The 25,288-nt window shown below is 44.1% G+C and overlaps 1 protein-coding gene across 1 annotated transcript in view; it reads right to left on the reverse strand.

Annotated features, from left to right (window-relative positions):
* Positions 1–25,288, reverse strand: part of LOC126335843 (dynein axonemal heavy chain 8-like) — a gene marked incomplete at its 5' end in the record, with an annotated part of 446,097 nt that overhangs the window by 264,539 nt on the left and 156,270 nt on the right. Inside the window, 3 exons of the mRNA XM_049999312.1 lie at positions 5,852–6,190; positions 14,254–15,501; positions 23,651–23,881. Coding sequence (XP_049855269.1) covers positions 5,852–6,190; positions 14,254–15,501; positions 23,651–23,881 — 1,818 coding nt within the window. The remainder of the gene's footprint in view (positions 1–5,851; positions 6,191–14,253; positions 15,502–23,650; positions 23,882–25,288) is intronic.

Here is a 25,288-nt window from a genome sequence, read left to right on the forward strand (position 1 = left end):
GGCTTTCTGCTCAGGAGGACCCAGAATTCGGAAAGGGTAATACCAATTTTAATTTCCCATCAATTTACGGGTGGGGGTGCGTTGGGATGGGATGTCAGCACAACCCCGGCACAAAGAAATTCCACCAAAATTCAAAATTCCCACCAAAATTCATAATTTCTGCCAATAGGGTAGGTTGGTGGAGGGGGAGGAGTGGGGAGGGAAGGGGGAGGGGCTGGGCACAGTCCTGCTGAGAAAAACACGTGACGTCACCCAGCGGGCGGGTGTGGACATGGTCGTGGGCGGGGGTGGGTGGGGTTATTAATTGATAAATTTAATTAATTTTCATATCAATTTGATATCAAATGTGGTGTGACGACGCCATTATACACTACTAGTGGTATCTCTTGTCCTATGCTCTGTTTGAATACTAAGCGAGATTTCTTATGTGAAGTGCATTCCCCCATATCCATCGTCTCTGTTGGCTCGAATTATATTAAGCACAGGAAACGGAACGGTTCATTTGGCAGTAGCCAATTTTCTGAAACTGCACATGCAGATATCTGGTTGGAGCGTAGAAATGTAGGAACCTGTGTTTGTGAGTGTTAATGGAACGAGAGTTTCAGTGCGATACACAGTAATCTTAATAAATGCCGCCACTGTTGAGTCCCACATTCAGCATCGGTTCTGGGATGAATTCTTTTACGTTATTGTTGTTCGACCCAGCCTGTGGGTTACCCGCTGTATGTCTTAGTACATTAATTCCAATATTATAAATTGTCTCGATTAAGCCGTCCTGAACAATTTGGGAATGCGATTGGCACAGGTTGTTTCCTGTCAGATTTGCGTGAACTCTGGTTTTCATAAGCTTTTTACGTGTTATTTGGTAACGAATGTACGTTTACCTGTGAAATTCTCTGTTGTGTCGCTACTGTCTCTTACTGACTCCTATTTGCTTCAATATCGCTTCTCTTCCCAATTTGTTTGGAAATGGGGTGCCATTCACTGGTATACAGTATGTAGCCGGCATTGTTGAAACACATGGTGTCTGTTGAAGAGGCCGACTTGCGGAATAATTGCTGGTTTCATTTTGTGGTTTCGCGTTGTCCTTGTGTATCAGACGACCAGCTGTACTAGGTGAGAGCGTACCTACGTGAGGGAAGTCGCCGTTTCCTGCGGCTAAGGGCGCGTACGTCAGGAATTTACTTGTGTCTTTGTGAGGCTGTTTGCCGGTATGTTATGTCTTCCACTGTCACGAGCAGTTTAATTTTCCGCTGTCGGAGGTGCTCTGGACATTTTCTAGAATTAGACGGATGCCTTCCTGAGCACTGGACGAAAAAAAGAAGTGTTTGTTTGTCACATTCGTTTATGCCGTGTGGCCCAAAGCAGACTGCGGCAGTATTTACTAGGGTGACCACACGGTAGGCAGTTTAAAGCATTGCAGAAAAGATCACACTCACGATTCAACAGAACAGCGCACACCAGGTACGCACAAAAAGGTCGCAAGACACTTTCCACGGCGTTTGCTTAACTTGCTCATTTTACTTGATTTTCTTAATATATCGTTTAACTTGGACTATTGGATGCTGACGTTGAATGACAGCCATTCTATATTTTTCCGAAAGTTTAGTAAGGAATTTTTTTATTATTATTGTCGGTTGTCTGAAATGGAAAGTTGGTATATATACCTCCAGATTGTCATTAGGAAAAACAGTGTTTTGAGCCTTATAATTAGTAGCTGCTGCTGTCTTTAATCGGAATTTAACGCGGTTACAGGCAGATGAACTGATATACGTAACGCTGCTAGTGATCTGTAGACCCGGCCTATTTGTCGGCCCATCTGTAGCCATTGGATGTAATCTCCAAATCCTTCTCTCTCTTTGCACGTGAATAAAATGTAGGGGTCAACATCATACTGCTCATACAAATTTTCAGCAGTTCGTCCTACCTTTTGCTGGAGATGTGGATTTTCATTGATGTTTGTAGCCGTCGCTGTGCTCGCTGCTTGTTATGAAGTTGCTTCAGGGCCCTCTATCGTTTTCATAGTTTTGTGACTGCTTCAGTCACGTTCATGAATCTTTGAACGCTTCTGACTGGAGATTCTGTCTTCTTATGGCGTTTAGACGTTATCTTTTTCCTGATGTACCACTGCTAGCGCATCAGCCACTAGATCGCTTGGTGGTCTTGTGTTATCTACCAATTTGAGTGGAACTGATAAGTGGTTTGCTATTAGCGACACCGCCATACACCGAGGCAACAACACATTGTAACGCTAAACTACTGGAACGCTAAGAGCGGATCGACAACAGATACACAAATTTATCTGCACGGGACCGAAGTTGTTTATAGTGTACTGGAAAATTTGTGGTAAGGACTATGAGACCAAACTGCTGAAGTCATAGGTCCCTAGGCTTAAGCACTACTTAATGTAACTTAAACTTACTTACGCTAAGGACGACTCACACACCCATGCCCGAGGGAGGACTCGAACCTCCGGCGGGGGAAGCCGCGCGCAGCGTTACAAGACGCCTTAGATCGCACGGCTATAACTACACTGTTAGTGAGCACAGACGCGATGTAGACGCGACCGTCTGCTAAGAGACCCGAAAGTGAATCGTAGCCATCACGTTAAGCCGTGTACTTACTTGTTACGTTTAAAACGGTATAGATACATCGGTCTCGAACCCGGCTGATATGCACGCAAAACGGACTGCCAGGTGCAGCAGCAGCGGTGTGTGGTGGAAACGGTGATACATGACGTTCCGTTTTGTGGAGTATACGAGGACAATTCCAAAAGTAAGGTCTCCTATTTTTTTTGTAAGTACATAGACCTGTTTATTTCTACAATGGTTTGCATCAGTTTACAGCTTGAACATTTAGCTATTTTTCGACATAATCACCATTTCTGTTGATGCATTTTGGTAGACGCTGTGGCAGTTTTTTATGCCCATGTCATACCAGCTCGCCGCCATGCTGCTCAGAAAGTTACGAACCTCTTCCTTCACCTCGTCGTCAGAGCTGAAATCGCTTTCTGGCAAAATGTTCTCTTAACCTAGGGAACGGTCGATAGTCACTGGGCGCCAAGTCAGGACTATAGGGTGGGTGGGTGATTGCGTTCTACTGAAACTGTTGCAGGAGAGCAACGGTTTGCCGAGAGATGTGTGGGCGAGCGTTGTCATGGAGAATGTGTACGCTCTTGCTCAACATTCCTCTTCTCCGGTTCTGAATTGCCCGTTTGAGTCTTTTCAGAGTCTCACAGCATCTGTCAGCGTTAATTGTGGTCCCAGTGGGCATAACGTCGACCAACAATAACCCTTTTCGATCCCAGAAAACGGTTGTCATGACTTTAACGACAGACTGTATTTGTTTGAATGTCCGCGGTTTTGGCGAAGAAGGATGCCGCCATTGGCATGCTTGTTGTTTGGTCTCAGGTGTAAAGTGGTATGCCCAGCTTTCGTCACCAGTGACAATTGAGTCCAGAAAGTTGTCCTGTTCGGCTCCAAGGCGGTGAAGAAATTCGTGGGAAGCATCAGCTCGTTGCCGCATGTGGTTCTCAGTCAGTATGCGTGGCACCTGTCTTGCGCACACCTTCCGGTAGTTCAGTGTTTCCGTTAAAATTCTGTGAGCGGTTCATCGGGAAACCTCAGGAACCAACGTGCAGAGATCATCCAGGGTGATCAGCCGATCTTCACGCATGCTTTGCTCAACCTTCAACACTGTCTCCTCACAAACTGACAGTCTCCCGCTCCTTTGTTAGTCGTGAGTTTCGGTCCGACCAGCTGCGAACTCTCTACACCACTTAAGAACATTTCTGACATCCATGCACTACTCACCATACACTTCCGTCAACTGGCGATGGATTTAAATCGGCGCAGTGCCCTTTTCGTTCAAAACCGAATAACTACGCGCGGTTCGCACTTGGCGGCAACATCCAACGGCAGCTCCATTCCCAACGGCTAACAAGCCAAGACTGAGAGCGTCAGCGCGGCGTGTGCATGTTTACACACAGCGCGTAAAGCACCCTTCATAAAAGTGTCACCAACTGCCACACAAACAGAGTTCTGTAATTATAAAAAAATAGGACACCTTACTTTGGGGATTAACCTCCTATATGAATGAGGAAACAATTTTTTCTTTCAACATTATAGTGGCACTAAGCAAACTACAAGATTACTGTAATATGGTTTTTATGGGCACTACAGAAATGCTGAGTATACACTTGTCTCCGCATTTATCTACGTTTAAAACGTGTGACACCTCTTGGAATACTGCTCAAATTGCAATCATTTTGCAAATAGCAGCAATTAAAAAGTCGTTTCCAGAAGTCTGAGGCAAAATTTCGACAATGAAGTCATCGAAACTGACAGACTCAATTAATTTTAAACAATATTCACACAGGAAAAAGATACTTGTTTACGAGGTTCTTAGAATGACATTTTTGTGTATAATTTTGTAAATAAAATTCATAATTTAAATATTTCGGACTTTTCTTCATTTCAGTACTATTAGTGTAATCCACCCCCAAAGAACCTTCGTCGACAAACCGCCTTCGTGCTAACACACGTTTAAAATTTTCAGAAATTTTGAACTGAAGTTGGAACAAGAATCTCACCACAGACACAAATAAAACTAAGTATCTGAATACTCGGGCACATCTAAAATGGACGACTACTTAAAAGTTTTACACTCGTGTTCAAGAAGACAGAGCAGAGGTAGGTAAGTAAGAAAATAATTACGTAAGACTAATGGTTACTCATTAGCTGAGTGGTAGCTGGCATGGCAGCCCAGCTAGTTCGGTCAGGGCATAGGTCACTTTCTGTAAGAAAACAATGAGTGAAGTTCTCGTCGATGCATTTTAGGAGGTGTCACGTGAGATTAACACAGAAAAAAATGACAAAAATGAGAGAAACAGAGAAACAGAAAGAAAAAAAAGAGATTAGCGTTGATGACTGTGATGTGAGGTAACCGGTTTCGGTTCCCTGAACCGCCAGCGATTTTTCCTCGCTTGAGGGACTGGAAGGAGTCCACTCAGCTACGTGGTGCAAACTGAGGAGCTACTTGACCGCGTAGAAGTGGCTCCAGGTCTGCAGAGGTGGGAGAGCAGTGTCTAATCCACGCTCCTCCATAGCACATCCAAATGACGACACTGGTTGAGAATGAGACGACTGTTCGTCGGACCCCACTGGCTCATCTGTGGTCAGAGCAAAGGAGCTTTTCTTTTTGCCACTCTGAGATGGGGAAGTTGACGCAGAAGAGCAATTCCTGGCGCACTGCGTAACACCAGTCACGGAAGACTGATGAAAAAAAAAAAAAAACGATGTTATCCAAAACGAATTTGTAGAAAAAGCTCAAGAGAAAAAATAGCATACTCTCGTGATTATTAATACCTTCAGCAGTAACCTACAGGAAATGAGCGCTGCTTGTCACGATTAAGTAGGAATGTTGTGTCAAGACTCATTGTATACTTGAGTTCGAACTAATCACAGCGAGAACAGATAAGACATTGCACTTTACACAATAGCGTCATTTGGACCCAGTATGGAGTAGCATCGGGTCAGTACACCGCTCTCATGAATGTTGCCGACTTTCCATAATTAGGTACCGCTACTTCTCATTCAGTAATCAGCTCAGCTGATCTTAGACGCTGAAAGCAGCCCGTTTCAATACTCCCACAACGAAAAAATCGCTGACAGTATTGGAAATTGAACCTAGGTCTTCCAAATGACAGTCAGACACGCTAATCACTCAATTATAAGGCTGTCTCTTTTCCTCCCTGCGCCACAATTATAAGGTGGTCTCCTTTCCTTTCTGCGCCACAATTAAAAGTTAGTATTATCGTATACTTGTGATCGTCAGAGTTACGGAAAAATACCTTGTTATCGTCGAGCACAGAGTTGAGGTTCTCGATCCAGACGGCGTCGACAGGCCCGTCGAGAACCAGCCAGATGTAGTCCGTCTTCTTGGCCTTGAGCGTCTTGCGCCAGAGGGTGGAGAAGATGCCGTCAGTCCAGTCGTTGGTGGCGACGTCGAGGCGGCCGAACATCTGTGGCGCCGTGATGGCCTTGGGGTTCATGCGCATCTCGCGATGGGGCATGCCCATCTCAGTGAGCGAGCGCATCAGGCAGTGGATGCACGTCGTCTTGCCCGCACCAGTGGGCCCCAGCGCCATCAGGCCGTGCCGCACCAGCGACGTCTCGTAGAACTGCACCACCTGCAACGAAGCGAGCTCCAGCTCTCGACCACCTCACTCTGTTTCTGTGGTGTGCGTACTGTAAGACCTTCGGTACACATTATTTGACTTGTCGCTCTAACGAAGTAGGCGAGTGTCAGCAGTATGTCTCGTGGTCTTATCGTCGCGTGTTTATCTTCTGCCGTTAGGTCAGACGATAGAAATGCCACTTGCACGCTTAGAGTAGCAGATTGACGGTGGCCAGCTTTAAACAAAACTTGATTAATTTTCACACACATTTATTAAAATAATAAAAAGCATAGAAATAACTTAACTTGGTTCTGGATGCTATTTACAATTGACAATCTGAAGTTCCTTTGGTCTTGGTACGTTAATCTTATTCTCACGTATCTCTGATACTTAACAAAGTGTCTATACATTTCTCGTCATGGCTATGTTCAGGAATATGATAATCTTATAAGGCGCAGACTGAAACTTGACTGTAGACTGGTACAGACTAATGCAGACTGGTACAGACAGGTGCAGATAAATGCAGACTAATGCAGACTGACTAACCAGAGACACTGCGCGAGTGTGATCCGCGAGGAGAAAAGGTTCTGCATTAGCAGCAATCTCATTGGCTGCGTTACATATTAATAAGCGGATCGGCGGAAGCAGAATTTGGTCCGTCTCTAAGACAGCGCCATCTCGTAGTGGCCGGCCTTTGTGGCCGAGCGGTTCTAGGCGCTTCAGTCTGGAACTGCGCGACAGCTACGGTCGCAGGTTCGAATTTTTCGGGGACTAATGACCTCAGATGTTAAGTCCCATAGTGCTCAGATCCATTTGAGCCATTCTTCTCGTAGTGCGGAGACGGACGTGCGCTACGCCTGCGCTGTTGTGCTTACCGGGACGCGCTCTAGTGGGAAAGTTGTGTACGCGCTGACTACGCGGAACTATGTACATAACAGTTTCAATAAAATAACATTCAGAGTAATACAGGGATTGAACAAAATATGGAAACAACGCCAGAAACGGATGGTTGAAGATAAATTTAGATGCTAGCCAAGCCTGCAGGTTGTGCTGTTGTATTTGACCATGTACTGCAACCTCATAATATCCTCAATACGTTGCAAGTGTCAGTTATGGTTAGAACAGAGTTCTGTGTAGTTGTGAGTGCATTATGTAGGAAGTGACTTAGAACGTGGGCAAATGGGTGGCGCTTGTATGGTGAATGCTTCCGTAACCAAACTAGGCGGAATGTTTGGTATTTTAAGAGGCACCACATCGAAGGTTCATACTACACAAGGAAAGCGGAAAAACATCATCGTGACGGACTCTCATTGAAGGGGCTTGTGACGAAAAATAAGAGGGCGAATGCTGCAGAAGTCACTGCAGATCTGAGTGTCGCTCTCACGAACACTATCAATATCAAAACAACACGAAGAGAGTTGTTCCATTAAATTTCGGGTGTACAGCCGCAAGAAATCTCCTTCTACTTCTAATATTTTGACCGTATAACGTTCAGCCATCTTCAGAATGAGCCGAAAGACTGCCGCTGCAGTGCTTGCTTCGTCCCTTTATACTCGTGTACCGCGCGACTGCGCATGCGGCCACAGATGCAAATGCGCCAGAGATGTTGGTCGGCGGCAGAGACGTGCATAATGTGCGAGTTGTATCTATGACTCCCCAGTCGATCTGTGTTGGCATATCGATATATCATTGTGAGCTGCACTGTGACAACGTCTTTGTGAGTTTATTACAGCAAGTGCCGGATTCCATGCTTTATCAAGATTGAAACCACTATCTGTATTTATTAAATTCGTCGTCAAGCGAATTTCAATAGCCTCCTTCACCATCGAGTCCCAAAAGGATGATGTAGTTGCCAAAATTTGTCAAAATTTGTCATACAACATACTGTGACCATTATCAGTACAGTGCTCTGCCACTGCCGACTTGTTAGGCTGTAAAAGCCGTGTGTACCCCCGGTGTTTTGTACATCTTTCTTGGACAGTACGAGTTGTTTGTCCGATGTAAGAAAGGCCACATTCACATGGAATTTTGTAAACTCCAGATTTTCAGAGCAGCAAATCATCTTTGACGGAGCCAACGAGTGCAGCTGGAGGATGAAAAATCACTTTTACTTTGTGTCTGCCGAGAATTCGTCCTATTTTTGATGAAAGGTTACCCACATATGGCAGGAAGATCATCGATTTAAAGGTTTCTTCATCTTCTTCTGCTTTCTTTGTGGCCTCTTTCGGTTTCATTTTCATTGCCCTCTGTATTTGTTGTGGAGAGTACCATTGTCTTCAAACACTCTTTGTAAGTGGGAAAGTTCATCTTGCAGACTGCTTTAGTCAGAAATAACATGCGCTCTGTGGGTCAAAGTTCGGAGAACACTCATTGTCTGGGCAGTATGGTGGCAGTTATTTGCTCGTAAATACAGATCGGTGTGCGTCGGCTTGCTATGCACTTCATATACCAAAGGGACGAAGCGAGCGGCTGAACGTTATACGGCCGAAATATTAGAAGAAAAAGAAGGAGATTTCTTGCGGCTGCACACCCGAAACTTAATGGAATAGTCTTTGCGCTGCCAAAACCTGAAGATTCACAACACGAAGAGAGCTTCATAAGTTGGGAATTGCAGAGCGAGCTAGAGTGCCAAAACCACACATCAGTGATGCAAACGTCCCTAACAGGAACATGTGGTGCTGCAGTCATAAACCTGGAACACGGAGCATTGAAAAAATGAATTTGGTTGGATGAATCTTACTGCATGCTGTTTGCACCTTCTGGTCGAGTTTCCATTCCAAGGGTGAAAATTGTGGGGATTCGATGATAATTTTGGCAGCCATATGGATGCTATTCCACGGGCCCCCTGTTCAATCTGCAAGGTCGTGTTACTTTTATTTATTTTTTATTTACACGTCAAGTTCCGTAGGACCAAACTGAAGAGCAAATCTCCAAGGAGTGGCCCCAACACTGCTCCCTGGGGTACCCCCGATTCGACTGTACCCTACTCAGACCCCACATCACAGACATTCTCAACGCCGTGAATAATAACCTTTTGCTGTACCATTTGTGAGCTACTCCCCGTATTCCGTTATGGCCCAACTTGTGGAGCAATGTTTTGTGATCGATAAATCAAAAAATATGTCCAACGTTCGAAGCCTTTTGTTTAACTCATCCAGTACCTCACAAAGAAAAGAGAATATAACATTTTCAGTCGTTAAACGACTTCTAAAGTAGTAAATTATGTGACATAAAATGATCAATTATCCTTACATACACAGCCCTTTTAGTAACTTCATCAAACACTGATGGCATAGAAATAGGTCAAAAATTGTCTACATTATCCCTTTCTTCCTTTTTATAACGCGGCTTTACTACTCAGTACTTTAATCGTTCAGGAAGCTGACCATTCTTAAAGGAAAAATTACAAATGTGGCTAAGTACATCTACATCTACGTGATTACTCTGCTATCCACATTGAAGTGCCTGGCAGAGGGTTCAATGAACCATCTTCAAGCTGTCTCTACCGTTCCACTCTCGAACGACGCGCGGGAAAAACGATCACTTATGTGCCAACAGAATGTTTTAGCAATCGATGGAGAAACTGGTGATTGAAGTTTCATGACAAGATCCTGTCGCAACGAAAAACGCCTTTGTTTTAATGATTGCCACTCCAATTCACGTATCCTGTCTGTGCCACTATCTCCGCTATTTCGTCATAATACAAAACGAGTCGCCCTTGTTTGAACTTTTTCGATGCCATCCGTCAGTCCCATCTGATGCGGATCCCACACCGCACAGGAATACTTCCAGAATAGGGAGAACAAGCGCAGTGTAAGCAGTCTCTTTAGTAGACCTGTTGCACCTTCTAAGTGTTCTGCCAATTAATCGCAGTCTCTGGTTTGCTCTACCCACAATATTATCTATGTGATCGTTCCAATTTAGGTTATTTGTAATTTAATCCCCAAATATTTAGTTGAATTTACAGCCTTCAGATTTGTGTAATCAAAATTTAGCGACTATCTTTTATTACTCATGTGAATAACTTCACGTTTTTCTTTATTCGTGGTCAATTGCCATTTCTCGCACCATACAGATATCTTATCTAAATCATTTTGGAATTCGTTTTGGGCATATGATGACTACAAGACGGTAAATGACAGCATCATCTGCAAACACTCTAATAGCGTTACCACAGGAAATCACGAATCCAGTCGCACAACTGAGGCGATATTCCATAGGCACGCAGTTTGGTTAGAAGACGCTTTTGAGGAACGGTGTCGAAAGCCTTCTGGAAATCTAAAAATATGGAATCAATTTGACATGCCGTGTCCATAGCTCTCATTACTTTATGAGCAGTATAAAGAGCTATTTATGTTTCACAAAAAAGATATTTTCTGAAAATGGTTCAAATGGCTCTGAGCACTATGGGAATAAACACCTGAGGTCATCCGTCCCCTAGAACTTAGAACTACTTAAACCTAACCAAGCTAAGGACATCACACACATCCATGACCGAGGGAGGATTCGAACCTGAGACCGTAGCAGTCGCGCGGTTCTTGACTGAAGTGCCTAGAACCGCTCGGCCACCGCTGCTGGCGATGTTTTCTGAATTCGTGATGACTATGTGTCAATAAATCGTTTTCCTCGAGGTACTTCATAATGTTAGAATACAGTATATGTTCCAAAACCCTACTGCAAATCGACGTTAGTGATATGGGCTTGTAATTCAACGGATTACTCGTACTTCCCTTTTTGGGTATTGGTGTGACCTCAGCAATTTTCCAGTCTTTAGGTACAGATTCTTCTGTGAGCGAACGGTTGTATATAATTGCTAAATGTGGAGCTATTGTATTAGCATATTCTGAAAGGAATTTGACTGGTACACAATCTGGACCGGAGACCTTGCCTTTATTAAGTGATTTAAGCTGCTTTGGTACATCGAGGAGATCTACTTCTATGTTTCTCATATTGGCAGTTGTTCTTGATTGGAATTCAGGAATATTTACTTCGTCTTCTTTTGTGAAGGAGTTTCGGAAAACCGTGTTTAATAACTTTGCTTTAGCGTCACTTTCATCAGTGACTTCACCGTTGTTATAACGCAGTGAAGGTATTGATTGCGTCTTGCCACTGGTATCCTTTATGTATGATCAGAATCTCTTTGAGCTTTCTACAGGGCAGACATGTGCACCACAGTACTTCAATATTCTGCTGGGCTCTCCATCATATCCATGAGAGTCCTTAATCTTCACTGATTTAATTATTGACTCAATGTCCCCTTTGTCTGTGTCACAGAGGAGTATTTCGGACATCAATATCGGAAAGGCATTTGCCAAGAGCATTATATGATTCCCTGTAGAAACAAAATTTTTATTTAATTCACCAGCAATGCTCAGAAAATGATTGCTAAATACTGTACATGCAGATCTGATTTACCTGTAACAGAAATATTTTTACTACGAAGTGGCTTTATATCGTCGACCTTGCGCTGCTGACCTGACACTTCCTTCACAACTGACCATATGGTGTTAATTTTATCCTGTGAATTAGCTATTCTATTTCCTTGCCACATACCCTTTGCCTTCCAGATAACGTTTTGAAGCACCTTACAATAATGACTGCAATAGGCTACTCTACCTTGATTGTGACTACTTCTAATATTTTGATATAATTCCCGGTTTGTTCTACATGCTATCCTTATCCCACAGCAACCCAGGCTGTGTTTTACCCAGTTTAGAAATACTCCCAAGCATTATGTAATTATGGCTGATCAGATCCATCCCGTGACATAGCGTTGGCTCTCCAATGGGAATGCTGTGTTCCAAGACAAGAGCGCCCCTATTCACTGAGCTTTCATCGTCCAGAGCTGGTTTTGTGAGCACGAGAATGAACTGTCGCATCTCCTCTGTCCACCAGTCACCAGATCTCAAAATTACTGACCCTTTGTGGTCTCTTTGGAGAGAAGTGTGTTTGATCGCTATCCACCTCCATCATCGTTAGCTAAACTCATATACTATTTTGTAGTAAGAAATGTTTAAGATTTCCATGCACAACCAAAATTTGTTCATTCCAAGACGTCTGGAAGTTATTTTGGGTACGAAAGTTTTTCTATACCGTATTAGCTATGGTAATGTCTTGTGTTTTTGTTGCTTCCATATTTTTGTCTACCATCTGCAGGTTCCAAGTAAGAGTATGTGGTGACAGGTATCAATAAGAATCATAGTGTCCGTGGTAGTCTACTATGTCAGTTCCAAGTAAGCACAACGGACAATAAGTTAACCACCGCCAGGAGACATCAGCTAATACCAAGTATCACCACCTAAAGACTTGATAATGGCATGGGGAAGTGAAGGAGGGAGGGTGGGGGGAGGGGGGGCGGAGCGTACTGTTGGAAGCTAATTGCGTGAATGTGATATAGCAAGTACTTCGATTTTCTACATTACAGGCCATAAAATTGCTACACCACGAAGATGACGTGCTACAGACGCGATATTTAACCGACAGGGAAAAGATGCTGTGATATGCAAATTATTAGCTTTTCAGAGCATTCACACAGGTGGCGACATCTACAACGTGCTCACATGAGGAAAGTTTCCAACCGTTTTCTCATACACAAGCAGCAGTTGACCGACGTTGCTTGGTGAAACGTTGTTGTGATGCCACGTGTAAGGAGGAGAATTGCGTACCCTCACGTTTCCGACTTTGATAAAGGTTGGATTGTAGCCTATCGCGATTGCGGTTTATCGTATCGCGACATTGCTGCTCGGGTTGATCGAGATGCAATGACTGTTAGCAGAATATGGAATCGCCGTGCTGGATCCCAACGGCCTCGTATCACTAGCAGTCGAGATGACAGGCATCTTATCCGCATGGCTGTAACGGGTCGTGCAGCCACGTCTCGATCCATGAGTCAACAGATTAGGACGTTTCCAAGACAACAACCATCTACACTAACAGTTCGACAACGTTTGCAGCAGCATGGACTATCAGCTCGGAGACCATGGCTGTGATTACCCCTGACGCTGCATCACAGACAGGAGCGCCTGCGATGGTGTACTCAATGACGAACCTGGGTGCACGAATGCCAAAACGTCATTTTTTCGGATGAATCCAGGTTCTGTTTACAGCATCATGATGGTCTCATCCGTGTTTGGGTACATCGCGGTGAACGCACATTGGAAGCGTGTATTCGTCACCGCCATACTGGCGTATCTCCCGGCGTGATGGTATGGGGTGCCATTTGTTACATGTCTCGGTCACCTCTTGTTCGCATTGACGGCACTTTGAACAGTGGACGTTACATTTCAGATGTATTACGACCCGTGGCTCTACCCTTCATTCGATCCCTGCGAAACCCTACATTTCAGCAGGATAATGCACGACCGCATGTTGCAGGTCCTGTAAGGGCCTTCCTGGATGCAGAAAATGTTCGACTGCTGCCCTGGCCAGCACATTCTCCAGATCTCTCACCAACTGAAAACGTCTGGTCAAAGGTGGCCGAGCAACTGGCTCGTCACTACTCTTGATGAACTGTGGTATCGTGTTGAAGCTGCATGGGCAGCTGTACCTGTACACGCCATCGAAGCTCTGTTTGACTCAATGCCCAGGCGTATCAAGGCCGTTATTACGGCCAGAGGTGGTTGTTCTGGGTACTGATTTCTCAGGATATATGCACCCAAATTGCGTGGAAATGTAATCACATGTCAGATCTAGTATAATATATTTGTCCAATGAGTACCCGTTTATCATCTGCATTTCTTCTTGGTGTGGCAATTTTAGTGGCCAGTAGTGTATATATCAGTGAAACGAAATATCGCACTAGACTATGCTGGGAGCAGTCTATGGAATGGGCACGTAGAATTCCGATTTAAAAATCATTTTAGATGAAACGGGAAACAAACTTACGCATTGCGTCGACGCTTGGCATCGCATGAAACATGTGATGAGCAGTATTTGTTTGGGCTGATACCAGTTACATGATGCAAAAACGAAATCGCAAATATCCGGCGAAATATGTGAGAAAATGCGCCTGACAACTTTTAGGAGAGACACCCGTTATATGTATATACTTTAATAGATTAAAAAAAAGTAGTTACCTTCAGATTCCATTCGGGATGGTTGACCAACTGCATTTCTTCACAGGCTAGGGCAATTGCCCGCTGAAGGTCTTTGTATGTGGATGTACTCAGCTTGATGCCTGGGAACAAATCTTCAATTAACGAGATAAACAGAGGCTCATCTTCATCGACCAATTTGGACAGATTCATATCTCTGAGAACGCGCATCACACACGTGTTCTCCGAATCGTCCGGATGTGCACGTTTCTGTGCGCCCAGCGTCCTCAGGACCGACAAGATATTCCGCAAGCCAAAATCGTAGTGGACTTGCTTCGACAGTTGTTCCTCGCAGAGCTTGTAAAGCGTGTAGAATTTCCTAGACAGCACGATGTTCTCCTTGAAACCGCAACTGGCGAGCTTCACCCTGATGATGATCTGCCTGTCAGGGACCATCATCGCCACGGTGCGGAAGTTGATCTTCAGATTCTCGGGCAGTTCCTGCCGCCCAGCGTATCCGGGGTTCATAGTCAGAAAGAGCCCGAACTCCGGGTTGAGCGGCACGTTGTCGCCGTCGCTGAAGATGAACGCCGTCTTTCGCTGTTTCTTAGCCGCGAGGACGATGGCGATCTGCTGCGCCGCCACAGAGAGCACGGGCAGCTCGATCCTGTTGAACTCGTCGAAGCAGCCCCACGACCCGGACTGCGCCAGCCCCTTGAAGATGCGGCCCAGCCCGCGGAAGTCCATCTGGTCGGAGCAGTTGAAGACGACGACGTACTTGCCGAGCGCCCTGCCCATGTCCTTGGTGGTCTCCGTCTTGCCCGTCCCTGCGGGCCCTGCCGGAGCTCCGCCCAGAGACATACCGATGGCCTGCGCCAGAGTGATGTAACACCTGTCCGTGAGCGGCGTGATCACCAGCCTCTCGGTGCAACCGAGGAACTCGTTCTGGTAAATGAAGTCCACGTCCGTTATTTTCACTATGCACTCGTCCGTGTCCTCGTAAAAGTAGAACCGCGCCTGCTTCAGCCATTCGAAGTCGGTGATGACGCGTACCCTCATTTTGACGAGGGCGTCGAAGATGTCGCGCTGGTGTAGATGAATGGTCACAAGCGTCTCGTACATAACGCGTTGGTACTTGGTGAGATCCTTTATGGTCTGCTCGATGATCAAGTTCAGTAGGTCTAGGAAAGCTTGGTTCGTAGCACGCATGATGTTTCTGTCCACTCTGGAAAGCTTAATGGCATTCTCTGCCTCTCTGGTCCAATACATTTGAATGCCTAGCAGCCCAACCTGTAAAAAAAATTCTGTCGATAAAATCGAAACGCCAGAGCTGCAGCAATAAACTGTTACACTAGGATTGATCTCTTAGTTTTTTTGAGGTGCTTCCGGACTTTCAGCCGAGATGACGTTCCCATTCCACGCACAGTATTTCAATGACCGATCCACTTGTCTTCATCAGACTATACTAGTTGAGCTGTCTGTGAAGTGCTATCGGTGTTGCCCCGAAAAATGGAAACAACTCGACTGAATACCCGGAAGCACATCATTAAACACCACTTTTGTTGTTACATCCAGAAAGTCGTTTCGAAACGGCCATAAATACGACGAAAACGATCGTTCTCTCGATATATAAATCGAAACAGATACGGTAATTGTAGATCTACAGTGTTAGCATATCTTGGTGTATGCTTGAACTGAGTCTGCAGCTGTATAATCCATTTTGTATGGGAAGAACACCCACCAAAGAGCTACAATTTTTTTTTTTTTTTGGACTTTATTCACAGGCCTCTAGGAAATTTCTGTGCAATGAAAGAAAAAATTATGTCAATAAAGAGACTCAGAAAATACACATTTTTTTCTTTTTCAAACACCACCTTCCTTAAATTGTTAATAAGCGTATTAATATCATATTATGCCAAGCCCTAAAATAAATTTCACTAACTGAAAATCATGATAAGATTTTAAATTTTCATTTCGTCACAACTAAATGTTCAAATTATTAAAAAGCATACCCGCTGTATATTGAGCCCGACTCAGAGAGAAAACGAAAAAAAAAAAGAAGAAGCCGCGTTCCAGATGACGCCAGGCCTGCCTGAATACATTAAGGTGACAAAAGTCATGGGACAGAGAGATGTGCATATGCAGATAGCGGTGGCATAGCTTAAGAAAGGTACTGGAAGGGTAGTACATTGGAGGAGCTGTGATTTGAAATCAGGTGCTTCATGTGAAACGATTATGGACGCAAGACGGGAATTGACAGACTCTGAACGCGAAATGATCGTAAACCGTTAGGGAGTTCAATTTTCCAAAATCCATAATGTCAAGAATGTTCTGAGAATACGTATTATCAGGCATTACCTCTCACTACGGGTAGCTCAGTGGCCGACAGCCTTCGCTTAACGACCTAGAGCAGCGGCGTTTGCATAGAGTTATCAGTGCTAACAGAGAAGCAACAATGCATGAAAGAAAAGCAGATATCGATGTGGGACGTATCACGAACGAATCCAATAAGACGGAGCGGTGAAATTTGGCGTTAATGGGCTATGGTAGCAGAAGACGAATGCGAGTGCCTTTGCTAAAAGCACGACATCGCCTGCAGAGCCTCTTCTGGTCTCATGACGATATTGATTGAACTCTAGGCGGTTGGAAAACTGTGGCCGGATCAGATGAGTCCCGATTTCAGTTGGTAAGATCTGATGTTAGGGTTCGAGTGTGGCGCGGACCCCACGAATACGTGGGCTGTGTTTAATGGAATGGACTGGTTCGTCTGGTCCAACTGAACTGATCATTGACCAGAAATGGTTATGTTCGGATGCTTGGAGACAATTTGCAGCCAATCACGAACTTCATGTTCCCAAGCAACGATGGAATTTTTATGTATGACAGTGCACCATGTCAGAACATTCCACAATTCGAGAGAATGATTTGGCCGCCCAGATCGCCAGTCATGAACCTCGTCGACCATTTATGGGACATAATCGAGAGGTCAGTTCCCGAACAAAATCCTAAACCGGCGACACTTTCGCAATTATGGACGGCTATAGAGGCAGCAGGGCTCAATATTTGTGCAGGAGACTTCCAGCAATTCGTTGGCTCCATGCCACGTCGAGTTGTTACACTAGGCCGGGAAAAGTAGATCTGACACGATATTAGGAGGTATCTCATGACTTTTCTCAGCTCAGTTAATGTACTATAGCTTGTGGCACGTCATTACAGCAAAAGGTTGTGTACATCGTACTACAACGTCATACCAGTCCTCATAGACATAATCACACATGTGAATTGTATGTGCCATTACCAAGACACACAATGAAAAGAGTTGGCTTTGAATTTGAAGTTGTCGACATATTCAGGTATCACCTGCAATGTGGATTGTCTTTTTTTCCAGTTATCTTTCTATATGTTTTTAATGTATTGTGGAAACTTTTTTAACAGTTTGAATATTTTGAATGAGATGAGTTCAGAATCTAATTTATTATGACCTGCTGCTGGTGAAACCCTCTTTCGGTCTGGAGTAGTATGACATTCTTATGCATGTTTACAATATCAAGAATATATTGCGGAAAAAACAACTATACTTGTATTTTTTAGATAACAACTTTCTCCTTTATTACGAAAAATCGATAATGCGAAGGTTTCCGAAAGCAGTCTGCGAATAAAATTCAAGAAAAATTCTAGCTGTTCGATGGACCTTCTCCCCCTACAAAATGTTCAGTATCTATTGAGAACTATTGACAACTAGAACTAACGTAAGGCACATTTCATTCAGTGAGATAGATTATGTGTTCCTGCGCTACAGAAGAATGCCGCTTGTCGTTGGAACCAACAAGTGACAGTCATCTGCGCATTATTTATTAATTTACATTACGTTTATTATAACACATATGTTATACGATTTTTTTATCTAATGTGAAATCCAACACTCAGAAACAGTTATGACATAAACAGCAGAAACACCAATACCTACAGCATAAAAAACCCTACAAACGAGAGTCATTTAAAAAGTTCATCACACCATAAAGTTATGGTTCAGTTTTATTTTTGATTTTACAAAATGACTTTAGGGGCCTCCTACGTAATCTCCATTCTTTCAGAAACCGCGGCTCAGACTTTCGGCAAGTCTTGTATTCGCTTAAAACGCCGTGTTTGTTGACCTGTCTGATTACACGGATAACTGCAACGGAAGTCTTGTCAATGCCGTAGAAACATTTCCCTCGTACTGCTTTCTTGGGTTTTGGAAATAGATCATATTTACTTTTGCAAGATATTCGCTAACGATATTTGGAATATGCGTTCGCACATTACAGAGGTGCAGCATCCAGCCTCTTTCACTGATATGTGGTCTTTTGTGCCTGATATGGATTTGCAAAGTTTGCACGTTATCGCTGCAGCATTGACCAGGTACTACTACTACGGCCTAACCTGCTTATCACAACCGAAAATGTTTGTCGAGTGTAGTTATAGGTTATGTAGTCCGACCGACAATCCATGAGCGTACAAGCCGGGACAAAGATCCCGAATGCAAAACACATTTTTGGACACATGAAAATGAATACACAGGAATGCATTACAAATTCATTATTATTGTTGCACGCCGTTCGGTTCATTTTAAAGAAGTTCTCTCTTCATTCCCGCAGCCATCCTTATCCCAACGACTACACTTATTCCAAATACTGTCTTTATTTAAAACTATGAAAGTGCGAAAATTTCACACGGGTCTCTTCGTCTTCCTCTGCATGCAGAGGTGTGGGCGAATGGCCTTTTGTTCGGGACTCAGAAGTCGTGAAATCTACCGAGCACAAATGAATCTCACGTGTAAATTTTCTGTCCTCTAATTGTGGATGGCATCCAACGAAATTTTCAATACTTCAGAAAGTGTTTCTAAGGTTATTCGTCGATCCTCTCTCACAGCAGCGGTGTTAATGTTTTCTTCCGTAAGAGCAGTACCTGGAGCGCCTGCTCCACCTACCTTTGCAGTTTATTGTCCTCCCTCTTTTAAAAAAAATTAAACCATCATCGACTGCACTGTAGGGAGGAACAGACTCCCCATAGCCCTCCTGTTACACTTCATAGGTCTCGGCTAAACATGCTTCCGGGATACTGTACGCTGATTAAAATTTCACTATTAAGCGAACTTATTACGAGTACTTTTACTACAGTGCATATGAAGAATGATGTGAGTATCTGGTGGGTACTGCCTTTCTCTAACGTTACTGGAAATTTTTGAGGTGGAGATCGCAACACAGCATGCCCCCAGAGGACGTGTACGTGCAGCTTACCACCATTCGTTGGCTTACAGAGTCATTATTATTGGCATGAGGGACATGGGAGACCGGACAGAGAGTTGGACGTAGCGCAGCGAGTGCAGAACGAGAAGTGATGACATGGACTCAGGACAACAGTGTGCATGAATTGTGGCTTTCTTTCGGAAGGACTACATCAGGAGAAGGTCCCAGGCTTGTTTGATTGGCTCTGACAAATAGACGAGTGACAATAGCTGAAATCCGGGCAGATGTTACAGTCGGTTCGTCACCACAAAGCGTAGCGGACAGGTTACTTGAAGCTGAGTTGATATCTAGAGTTGTCCTGCATCACTTACCGCTGACACCATAACGCAGCCTCCAGAGGCTTATTGGTTTTGGCTGAGCGGTTCTAGGCGCTACAGCTTGGAACCGCGCGACTGCTACGGTCGCAGGATCGAATCCTGCCTTGGGCATGGATGTGTGTGATGTCCTTAGGTTAGTTAAGTTTAAGTAGTTCTAAGTTCGAGGGGACTGATGACCTCAGCAGTTAAGTCCCATAGTGCTCAAAGCCATTTGAACCATTTGAGCTTATTGGTTTACACTGCTTGACAACTGCTAAGGAACAGAGACATGGTTGGACAGGAATAAACAGGGAATGATGGACGACATGAAACACAGTACTTACGTAACAGAGGTGGAGTTTATAACAAAAATGGTAGAGATTTCACCACAAGGGAAAGCAGGAAAACAGACATAAAAAGGGTACATTTTTGATACAGATCAGACGCCCAACATAAAGGTTGATAAAGGACTCTTAGTAAGAAATAGGCCCTCCTCTGGCAATAAAGCACATTTCGCGCTTGTTATTCATTCTGGCTACCACACTGTTGAGGAGTCCTTGGGAAATATTGTCACACTCCTCTCTCAAGGCTGTTTTCAGTTCTTGCGCGCTTCAGAGAGAGGGTGTTCGTTGAGAAACACGTCTGCTCAGAGCATTCCAGGCATGCTCTATAGGGTTTAGGTTCAGGCAGTATACATGCCATTCCATGCGTTCCGTGTCTTCACTTTCCGCTGGTCATATGTGGGCGGGCACTGCCGTCCATAAATAAAAAATGGGGACCTACCGCACCTCTAAACAAACGAGCATTATACAGAATTATCTCCCTGCTATACCGCCTTGCTGTAACGGTACTTCGCGCAAAGTGTTGTACAGCCATTGTGCATAGTGCTTGCCTGCACCTAACGCCTAAGTTATGCCGATGACGTTTATGAACTTTCTGTGGTGTGTAACGTGTTCCCCCCTCTGTCCACATTAACTGGTGGCCAGAATCACTTGTCCCAGTGAAGCGGGATTCGTCGGAGAACATCATTCTGGACCACCGTTGCTGACCCTAACCGATATTTTCCCTACACGAAAGAACTCTTTATCGACGATGGCGTGGTTGAAGTGGGGTAGATTTAACAGGCACCCGAGCATACGAACCAGCCTGATTTAATCGCCGCGAAGTGGTTTTCGCAGAGACATCTGTACCGGTAGCGCCTACAAAGTCTGCAGCTATTGGCCTAGGAGTCAGATATCTGTTCCTTTTCGCGTAGCGGTTCTCTTGCGCCGTGGTGGTCCATCTATGACCACTTGCACGCTTTCGCATAACATTTCCAACTTCAGTGGCCTTTTCTAATAGCGAGGCAACACTTCCGGACACGCCCATTACTGAGACCACAGTACTGACACACTGGCTGGCTTCGAGCCTTGCAACTGCTCATCCACGATCGTTAGCTCTCAAATGAAGTCTTGCAAACCTGTTTTCGTACCACATGGAATACCGCGCTAATCGGTTCTGTAACAAACTTCGTCAAACACTGTCTGTCATGAACTTCAAAAATGGTTCAAATGGCTCTGAGCTCTAAGGAACTTAACTGCTGAGGTCATCAGTCCCCTAGAACTTACAACTACTTAAACCTAAATAACCTAAGGACATCAAACACATCCATGCCCGAGGCAGGATTCGAACCTGCGACCGTAGCGGTCGCGCGGTTCCAAACGGTAGCGCCTAGAACCGCTCGGCCACTTCGGCCGGCTCCCTCATGAACTGTTGAATGTATAGAGAGCATTAGTCGACAGGCGTTGCCGCAGCTCACACGTCCCGCCCTCTATATTTTTTACTGTCTCTGGTCGGATATTCTTCAGCTATTGTCGGTTGCTCTGTAGGAATTGGTAGTTGTTCCTTAGCAAGTGTCAGTTGTTCCTTAGTAGCTGCAAAGCGGTGTATAACCAGAGTCAACAGGTATACAGAAAATGTACTCGCAACTGCGGATGTAAGCCACCATCAGCTGTATATTAGAATCACGACAATGGAAGTCTGTGCCAGAGTGGGACTCGAACCCATATTTCCCGCTTTAAGCGAACGATCGCCTTAACCACTTTGGGTATCCGTGCACGAATCACGGCCAGATCCAAACTTCCATATGTCGTCGTCCAATTATCCTAACCTGCACTCCTACGTTACCTATATTCCCATCCAGGAAGGACATATTTGAGAGTCGAGGGCTTGATAATGGCGAGTAACTACGAAACAGCAGTGCCTTTGTTATTAAGAAGTACAACTCAATATTCCTTCGGACATACATACATGTTTACAACTGCAGGTCGTGACACTTGGACGACGACGTTTGAAAGTTTGGTTCTGGCCGCGATTCGTGCACGGATAGCCGAAGAGGTTAAGGCGACTGCATACATGAAGTGGGAAATCAGGGTTCAAGTACCGACCCGGCACAGATTTTCATTGCGTCATTCCTATATACAGCTGATGGTTTTTCGTATCGCAGTTGCAAATACATTTCCTCTTCTTCTTGACGCCTGTAGTCGCAGCAGTGCCTGCTCCTTGGGACGTACATGTATGTCCAAAGGAACATTGAATCGTACTTCTTAATGACACAGGTACTGCTGATTCGTATCAACAGGGACATTTTGTCACATTCTGTGGTGTTTAGTGTCAAGTCTCGTTTATATTTTTGGCATTCAGATCTACGCTACAGTGTCCGTAGACGACCTGGTGGGAAGTCACAGGTGGCAGCGATTCCCGTGACCCACACCTCTCCATCTCTTGGAACCATTGTGTGGAGGGATGTTGAATAAGACAATTGGACTGATTTGATAATTTTTGAATGGAGGCTGAATGCACGCCAGTATGTGGCAAGAGTGATAAACCGTACCCTCACGAAGTACCAAACGACAGATTTGTGCAGGATACTTAATGGTACCACACTGCAGTTCACACAACAAATGCCTTGAGTAATACTCAGATCCTCGACTGGGCTGCCTGGCCCCATTATTTGTCTTCTATAGAGCTTGTGTAGGATGCTATGGGGAGATGTACACCAGTCTCCAGTCAGAAACCTTCATGGCAAGCACTGTTTTCAAGCATCTCCGTGTTTTGACGTTATATCTCTTGAACTATGTGCCGTACAATGATATATTTGTGTAGGTACATTCAGCAGCATATGTGGGTACTGCCTGCTAAATACGTTGCGAACAGAGTTACTAACAAGGAAGTAATAACTTTAAATGTCATGCATGACGTGCCAGTTTTTCAGGCATCTCATTGCTTATGACGTCAATCTCTAGATCTATGTGTTATACAATTATATAATTTTGTAGATACAATAAGCAGCATATAGGGGTATCGTCTGCAAAATGTGTTTCAAACAGAATTAGTAGTAAAGAAGCAATAAATTTAACTGTATGTACAATGCGCCAGCGTCTCGCGCTTCTCATTGTTTGTGACATCGTATCCTCTGAACTGTGATACGATAGGTAGGTGTTCTTATCCTAACAGCGATTATTGCTGACAGTGAGGTGTATGTGTATCAAGTTCGGTTGAAATCCGAGGAGATGTGGAACACATATACATACATCCATTTTTATAGTATGTATGGATGATGAAATCTACTGCTGATACCGAAAGAGCAGGCTGTAATATGTGCCACCAAATTGAGTGAAATTTCAAAATACCTCACACAGAAACTGAGCACTGACGTTAAAAAAATATGAGTACATATTTGACAAATCACCCACAAGGATCATAAAAAAGCAATAGCAAGCTGGCAGCATGTGTGGACGTTCTTGCGCTGATCGCCGGATTCGGGAAGTTAGTAGCTGTACAGAATGTAGGGCTTGGAACTGTGAGGCTGCAAACCTGAGAGGGGAACCGCCTCGTCATTTCGAGGAAGTCATACTCAGGATCGTTGAGATAGGCGTAGCAGGCGGCGATGATCTGGCCCAGCGAGTTCTTCTGTTCGTTGAGGAGCGCGCCCAGCCACAACTCCACTCCGCCCACACACACCACCTCGTGCTCCAGCGTGATTTGCTCGCCTTCTCGCGACTTCACCGCGATCAGACGATCGTAATCTCTCTCGTGGAACACCGCCTACCAAAAATAAAAATTAAAAATTAACTTAGTGTCCACCTTTGATTCAGGCTCACAGCTGTAAAAGTAAAGACTAAATTGTAATCGTGCAAGTTTTAGTTGCGGTCTTCATTTCGAAGACTGGTGTTATGCAGCTGTCCATGATAGTCTATCCTATGCAAATGTCTTCATCTTTGTACATCTACTATAAACTGCACCCATGTGAACCGCTTATTATATTCGAACCTTGGTCTCTCTCTACAGTTTTTATACCCCAAATTTCTCTCCCTTACCAAACTGGCGATACATTGAAGCTTCATGATATGTCGTATCAGCTGATTCCTTCTTTTAGTCACATTATGGCATAAATTTCTGTTTTCGTCAGTCCTTCCTATCTAACCTTCAACATTCTTCTGTAGCACGAAATTTCAAAAACTTCTATTCTCTTATTTTTCTGAACTGTCTACCGTATATGTTTCACTTGCGTACAATACATAAACTCCAAACACCTTCAGAAAAGATTTCCTAATGCTTAAATTTATACTCTGTGTTACTAAATTTCTCATTTGCAGAAACGTTTTTCTTACTATAGCGAGTCTGCATTTTGTATCTACTCTGAAACGGCCGTCTTCAGTTCTTTTCTGCTCAAACATTAAAAAACATCGATTAATTTTAGTGTCTCACTTCCAAATCTAATTCCGTCAGCGCCATCTGATATAATTCGACTACATTTCGTTACCCTTGCTTTACTTTTATTGATGTTCATCTAGTAGACTATTTTCAAGACATTATCCAGTCTGCTCAACTGACATTCTAAGTCCATTGCAGTCTCTGATAGGTCATCACTGGCAAACATCAAATTTTTTATTTTATCTTCTTGCGCTTTAACGAGCTGAATAATTCAGAAATTGTCGAAAAACGAGAAACTGTAATGACTGAGGAAAAAAAAATTATCGCAAAGAGAGTCCCACAGGGTTCAATTTTGAGTCCACTCCTATTCCTTATACTATATGTGATTGACCTTTAGCTTAACATTCAACAAGCAAAATTGGTACTTTTCGGAGCTGATACTAGTGCTATAATAAATCCCATTAGAGAGAAAGCAACAGAAGAGTTGGTGAATGATATTTTCTAAAGAATTATTAAATGGTTTTCTGAAAATGGACTCTTCCTAAATTTTGGTTGAAAGCACTGTGCAACAGACTAACAATCGATGTAGCAAATGAAATGGATTCAGTAAATAGGATAGAATGTTGTTTACGCTACGTCCTTTGTGGGAGGCAGCACATTCTCTGTCATAACAAATCAACATTGTAGCCTGGTGGCCAGCCATGTGTTTCCACGACATTTATAATAAGTTTAAGTTTTCTATGCGCCCGTAACTGGCGTGAACTTATCTGAATCGTCACAGCATGTCATCACCAGCTT

Source organism: Schistocerca gregaria, chromosome 2 (assembly GCF_023897955.1).
Source record: "Schistocerca gregaria isolate iqSchGreg1 chromosome 2, iqSchGreg1.2, whole genome shotgun sequence".
NCBI classification, from domain to species: Eukaryota; Metazoa; Arthropoda; class Insecta; order Orthoptera; family Acrididae; genus Schistocerca; species Schistocerca gregaria.